Source organism: Medicago truncatula, chromosome 6, assembly GCF_003473485.1.
Source record: "Medicago truncatula cultivar Jemalong A17 chromosome 6, MtrunA17r5.0-ANR, whole genome shotgun sequence".
NCBI lineage: Eukaryota > Viridiplantae > Streptophyta > Magnoliopsida > Fabales > Fabaceae > Medicago > Medicago truncatula.
In genome coordinates this window covers 5811055-5818395 of record NC_053047.1, presented here as the reverse complement: position 1 = coordinate 5818395, position 7341 = coordinate 5811055, and the positions used below count along the sequence as shown (strand labels likewise).

The 7341-nt window shown below is 34.6% G+C and overlaps 1 protein-coding gene across 1 annotated transcript; it reads right to left on the bottom strand.

The window, feature by feature from the left end:
- Positions 1–863: 863 nt before the first annotated feature.
- LOC112422572 (receptor-like protein EIX2) lies at positions 864–4379 on the bottom strand. Its single transcript, XM_024785733.2, has 2 exons — positions 1308–4379; positions 864–1126 (listed from the first exon to the last, which is right to left on the bottom strand). The coding sequence occupies exon 1, from the start codon at positions 4236–4238 to the stop codon at positions 1311–1313; it is 2928 nt and encodes a 975-aa protein (XP_024641501.1). The 5' UTR covers positions 4239–4379; the 3' UTR covers positions 864–1126; positions 1308–1310.
- Positions 4380–7341: the final 2962 nt, after the last annotated feature.

The window sequence follows — 7341 nt, the reverse complement described above, 5'->3', positions numbered from 1 at the left end:
CAAAGATGAAAAGTCAAACGTAACATGCCAAAATATTTTGAAGAACAAATAGGCTACAAATGACAACGGTTGTAGGCAGTTTCTTGTAGCATATGACAATACATTTTTTAATTGTCAAAGCAAAATATATTGAAAATCCTGCACCAAAAATGGAGGGTTTTCTAGCAGCCAAAATACTTATTTTAAAGAATTTATTTTCATCTGGCTTTGAAAGAACCGATAAAGGGAAAATTTTGCTGTGTTCGACTTAACAGAATTTCTCTTATGTGACAAAATTAATTGAGATGACAACAAAGCGTTAAGCGAATGAATTTAGGGATCTAATTTAATAAATTATTATTTTAGTAGATAAATTTAATTTATGATGAGTTATTATATAATTATATAATATTATTATGATTATTTCCTCTATCCTACAACAAGGGGCACTATTCATACAACACATTCAGGGTGATGTTGCTTCAGTTGATCAAACAAAAATTCAGAACCGGTTGGAAATTCTGCTTTTATTACGGTCTGTCCTTAGCCGTCTAATTATGGTATTTGGGCCGCCTTATTTCAGAGTCCAACACTTTCATTGTGTTGGGTGTGAAGCAGTGAATTTAGTTCCACGTTGCCTAGAGATAACCCTCTTCTTATAAGGCATTTTTTTAAGATTGAGTTAAGCTTAACCTAAATTCTAAGATGGTATTGAGTATCTCTTAAATTTGTTGTTAGACTGCATCGCCCATGCTTCAGCGTCATTAGACCCGAGCATGGATTTTTTTTGTTGTTGAAAATTGTAGCATTTAGGTTACCTACTTGCCTTCATTGCAACCTTCAATTTAAAGAACAAAAATAAAAATAAAATTAAAAGAAAAACAAAACATTCACATACATAATTCCTTCCCATGTACATGAGGATTTAAGCAACATTACACAAAAATCGAAGTTCATTAAGAATCTAAAATATAGACCAAGAAAGATAACTTCATGCACTCTATAATATATCAAGTACAACGGTGATGGCTGAAGAGAGAAAAAGGTTGCAAGAGAGTACTCCAAACAATACTCTTGGATTTAACATGCATGTTCCAAATGTTGATGAAGATGTTGCAACATATCACTCTCTCATTTGAAGCTTTGCCTACAAATATTGATAAAAAATAAGACATCATCCCAACTAATATTATATGAGTGAAAATTATAAATATATTTTATTTTATTTTTAAACAAAAACCATGCATTATTTATATGATGATATATATTGTTGTGTTTTTCTATTATTGCAAAATAAAAATACAAGGTATATATCATAAGGAATTTACCTGCTAGTCTTCTACTTGGAATCTCTTCTTCAACCTATTTACAAAAACTGCTAGTGTGATATGGATCCAATCATTCATGTTGTTGAAGAATTTGAAATAGGCATGTCTCCATGATGTTTTTATCACTAGACTTCCACAAACTCCCCAAAATCCAATTATGAAACCAAGTACCAAGCTAACATAAAACCCAAAGGTTATGAGCTTATCTTCATCTTCTTCAATAGTGACATGTTTATCATTGATTCTAGTTGAAGAAATCACATCGGCTGGACAAAGATTTATGAGTGGTGGTCCACAAAGTCGATTATTCCCCACATATGAATAGGAATCAAAAGTTTGTAGCTGAGTGCTTATTGGAATTTTGCCTTCTAAGTTGTTGAAAGACAAGTTCATGTAACTAAGAGATGTTAAATTTGAAAAGCTTGTTGGCATTCTACCAGAAAGATGGTTTCTTGACAAATCGAGCGATTCTAACATTTTCATATGACCAATGTTATTGGGAATTAATCCTGTGAGATTATTCCTTGAAAGGTTTAAACTAGCTAATGCTGCGAGTTTCGTTATGCTTTGAGGTATCTCTCCGGTTAATTGGTTGCAAGAAAGATCGATAAATATCGCCAATTCAAGAATTTTTCCATATTCTCTGTTTGATCCTTTCCATGCCAATATTTCCTTGTCATTAAAGATGCCAATTTCATTCCATTCATTTTGCACAATGTTAATGGCAATGAATGGGAAATGCTGAAATATTTTTCTTGGAAACTTCAAATTTGTTAAAGCAACTATCTGATCAAAGCATTGTGGTATTTCCCCGGTTATATTGTTTTCAGAAAGATCCAATACTTGAAGAAATGATAGATTACACAAACTTGTAGGAATGTTTCCTTGAAATTTATTTCCCCGCATACGTAAAACAATCAATTGATGAAGATGATGGCCTATCCACATAGGTAATGCTCCTTGAAGATTGTTATCTCCAACATCAATTAATTTCAAGTTTTGACAAAGGATCAAAGATGGAATTTCACCGGAGAAGTTGTTATTATTTAAATGGAGTGATTCAATTTTTTCTAGAGCACCAAGTGAGTTGGGTACTTTCCCTGACAAATAATTCTGTGCCAAATTTAGAACTCTTAAAGATTGAAACTTCTCCCAACAATCTGGAAGTGGCCCCACTAACATATTACTAGACAAGTCTAAATGAATTAAATTTTGAGATGAGGATGTACAAAAAGAAGACAAGGACCCTGTAAACATATTATTTGAGAGAAATAGAGCACCCAGTTCTGGAAAAGCAGGCAATGAACCATTCAAATTATTGAAACTAAAATCCCATACATACAACTTACGATCATAAACTTTTGTTTTTGTAAACGATTTTGGCAACATTCCTTTAAGTATGTTATGTGAAACATTCAAGTATCGCAAACTCAAAGATAGCTTCCAAAACCATTTAGGAAATGAATCTGAAATACTACTATGAGAGATGTCAAGATACTCAAGTCCCCCTTGATGTCTAAGCCATACTGGAAATTTAGGACCTAATATACACGATGATGCATATAGGTCAAAGAGTTTGAAAGGAGGAACCCAATCTAAACTGAAGTTGAATGAAAGTGAATTTTGAGACACATCGAAAAATGTCAATTGAGATAAATTTGATAGATGTGTTTCATTAATGACACCAATCAACTTATTTGAAGAGAGAAACAAACTTCGAAGACCAGAAAGTTGGCCAATTGTATGTGGAATTGGCCCACTCAAATGATTATGGGATAGATAAAGTGTGTCTAGTGAAATAAGTTTAGTTATCTCAAACAGTGGTTGTGATCCATTCAATTGGTTAAAACTAAGATCTAAATATGCAAGGGAACGCAAATGAACAAATGATTTCGGAAATGGCCCGATAACATTGGTATTTTGAAGAGATAATGTCTCCAACAATGGAAAACATGAAAAATTGGGAAGTGGCCTCACATTGAATGGGTTATTGCTTAGATCCAATTTCCTTAAACCATTTTTTGCTAAACATAATTGTTGTATGTTGTCACTAAGCTTTTCGGACAATTTATTGGTGTTTAGTAGTAACTCTTGCAATTGAGACATATTCCGAAAAGATTTTAGTACGCTACTCTCGATTTGATTATTTGAGAGATCAAGATGTGTGAGGACTTTGCTAACATTAATTACCCATGGCACAATGGAAGAGTTTAAACCATTATCTGAGAGATCGAGAGATTTTAGAAAAATTGAAGTATTCAGGAGGGGAATGGATTTAGGATTGACTTGATGGAGCCCACAACCATATAAATTAAGTTGAGATAGATAACGAATTTTGCTTATTGATGACAACCAATCAACAGCTTGAGTAAGATTAACATATGATAGATCAAGGTATCTCAAATTAGAGAGATGAGAAAGCCATTCAAGGTCATTTGTTGTTAAGGAATTATATCCAAGGTCAAGTGTTTGCAAATTGGAAAGGTTCCCTAGACTAGGAGGAATGACACTAACAAGATTGTTATCATGAAGATTCAGTTCTATCAACTTATCAAGTGAACCAATGCACTTTGGAATCTTTCCTTCAAATTGATTACCATGGAGATTTAAAGAAGTTAGATGTTGAAGTTCACATATTGAAGAATCTAACTTACCTCGCAATGCTTTAGTATAATCAAAAGCTTCGAGATCCAAACTGGTTACATGACCAGTTAAATTATCACATGAAATTCCTTCCCATTTGCAACATTCTTCACCTTTCCATGATGAAATTCCATCCCTGTACTTAAGATTGATAGCATCTCTAAACTTGAGGAGAGCTCTCTTCTCTTTCTCCACACACTTGTTTGTATGAAAATCTTCTGCACATGACCAGTTGATGCATAGAATGGTCACCAAACAAAAGAGTAATTTGAACCCACAATAAAGCATTATTGAGATCTACTCCTTATGAAATATATTTGGTTTATTTTAATCAAAGGGATAAAGTAGTTAACTGAATTGTGAAGTGGAATGAATTGAAGAACTGAGAATAAACTAGGCTCATATTTATAGACAGATTAAAATCACCCATCTATTGAGAAAGACCAGAGAAATTGGTGAGAAATTTCTGATATGTCAGTATTTAATGATTTTAGTAGCAATTTAGGAAATTTGATTGACTTAAAACACACCACTGAGAATAGGTAGTTTGAATTATGGCACCAGAGGAAACATCCACGAAAGTAGAAACAAAATTATCAATAATAGATGTGTACGAAAAGATTGAAAAGATGAGAGAAAATTGTTAGGAAATTACACATACTCATTTTCCATCATTGCAATTTGCAAGGTACTCAACACTTTTGGACCCCAATATCTGTTCAATTCAAAGTATATTGGATTGAAATAATTTCACCTTATTATTAATAATTAGTTCAACTAATTTGAGCTATAGGGTCAAGGGATATGAAGAGTTAAAGATCCAAGATACAAGAAAAAAAATTATAACATAACAACTAACATATTAATATTTGGCATTAAAAGAAAAATTAGTTTTGAATAATTATAGAGTGTGTTACATGCTTGAGTGTGTTACATGCTTCCATTACTCTTTTGATGGAAAGACTTTTGTTTTTGTAGAAGTTTTGATTTATTACAGAGTGTGTAACGTACTTCCATTTCTCCTTGACAGCAAAATCAAACATTTATAGAACAAGACTTTTGCAACGGGCAAGACTTTAATTTTCATAGAAGTTTTGAATTATTATAGGATGTGTTACATGCTTCCATTTCTCATAGACAACACAATCGGCCATTCATTAAACAAGACTTTTGTTTTATGAGAAATAAAGCAAATTAAAGCCAAGATAGTACTAATAATCACTTAGATGTCTGATATGTCATTATATAATGATTTTAGTAGCAATTTAGGAAGTTTGATTAACTTAAAACACCGCTAAAAATAGGAAGTTTGAAATATAGCATCCAACCAGGAAAGTAGAAACAGAATATGTGTCAGAAAAGATTGAAAAGATGATAGAAAATTGTTAGGAATTCAGACATAATCATTTTGCATCATTGCAAGACATTCAACACTTCTAGAAACAGAATTATCAATAATAGATGGGTTATGCTACCTTGTAGTCTAACGGTACATGTTAAGGAACGCAAAAAGAGCAATTTTGCATTTGAAAACATAATTTGTTAATTTTTAAGAAGTTGAATGTACTACTTTTGATACGTCTATTTTGCAAAGTTATAAAATATTAATGTGATCTAATAACATTCTTATAGCTTCCAAACATTGCCTTATTCTATGTTATGAAAGCAGATCTGAGAAATTAAAAAAAAACAAGGATAAAATAAAGTAAGAACACTATTCTCTTGAATTTGTTCTCTGCTTTATTCATATGCCAATGATTACATTTATAGTACTAGCTAGATAAGATCAAAAGGAATCTAATTAGTACCAACTGTTACAGCTCATGCATTTCTTAACCAACCCATGACTCAGCACATGGTGACTCATAGCAGAGATATTATCTAGAAGCTTCTAGAGGGTTCTCACTTCTTACCCCTCCCCTTGGGAGGTGTCATCACAAAGTCCTTGAAGCGTTGAGGTTTGGCCAAGTTTCTCTTAGCCCTTAGTTTAGGAACCAACTCTTCTTCTCCATAGTGTCCAATATCCTCCTCTTGGTTATTATCCTCATCCATAACATCCCCTTCCCCTTGAAAGACCCACCTTGTCCTCAAGGTTAAATTCAGGATATGTGGCTTTCATATCAAGATAGTCCTCCCATGTGGCGTCTTCCGGAAATAGACCATCCCACTGAATCAAGACTTGCATAGGGGGTGTATCATTATCTTGCTTCCAGTTTAAAACTGCCAGGGGCTTAATACGGGGGTGATTTCCTTCAGTTTCGGGTGGTAGCTGAAGTGAGGCAGCAATGTTGCCGAAACAAGGTTTGAGTTGTGAGACATGAAATACAGGGTGAATCCTGCTGGAAGGAGGCAACTCTACTTCAAAAGCGACATTACCAATATCTTTTAACAGTTTGTAAGGGCCGTAGTACCTTTTAGATAGCTTATGAATGCGTCTTCCCACTACAGAATTCTGACGGTATGGCCTGAGTTTGATGAATACTAGATCCCCTTCTTGGAACTTATGGGGGACCCTTTTTTGATCAGCAATTTCTTTCATGGTTGCCTGGGCTTTGTGTAACTTTTTCTTCAATTGCTGCAGTGTGTTTGTTCTGTCTGATAGAGTAGCTTCTACAGCCTGCAATGTACTAGACCCAGAAATATAGTCAGCCAATGCTGGGGGTGTGCGTCCGTACACCACCTGAAATGGTGTGATGCCTGTAGAAGTGTGAGTGGCGGTATTGTAGTGCCATTCTACCCAGTGTAGAAACTGCCCCCACTGATTGGGTTTGTCATGTACAAAACAGCGTAGGTACTGTTGAAGCACCTTGTTCACAACATCTGTTTGCCCATCACTTTGGGGGTGGTACGCTGATGACATACGCAGCTTGGTACCACTTAACCGAAATAATTCCTGCCAGAAACGACTGAGAAATATAGGATCTCTGTCGGAAGCAATTTAGATATCATACTAGCAAATAATTTTGCGACCTTAACATCAGTAAAGTGGGTAGGAAGCATCCCAAAACGAGCAGCTTTCGACAACCTGTCCACGACAACCAAAATGACCGTATGGTTTTGGAAAGAAGGGAGCCCGGTGATAAAATCGAGCGATATGTCTTCCCATACTTTGTCTGGAATGGGTAACGGATTCAACAACCCAAAAGGAGAATGATTGGCAGGTTTCATCTGCTGACATACATAACATGCTTTAACGAATGTAGCGACGTCTTTACACATGTCATGCAAAAAAACGTTCTCCTGAAGTCTTCCATATGTGCGATGTACACCACTGTGACCTCCTATGGATGAGGAATGAAATTCTTCTAACAAAGTATGCTTCAAGGGAGAAGCTGAAGGAATAAAGAGCTTTCCCTTAACAAAAAGTAACCCATCTCTGAGCTGAAATTCA

What these genes read in the sequence shown, in the direction of transcription:
- LOC112422572 (XM_024785733.2), bottom strand. Translation starts at nt 4,238, where the DNA reads ATGCTTTATTGTGGGTTCAAATTACTCTTTTGTTTGGTGACCATTCTA.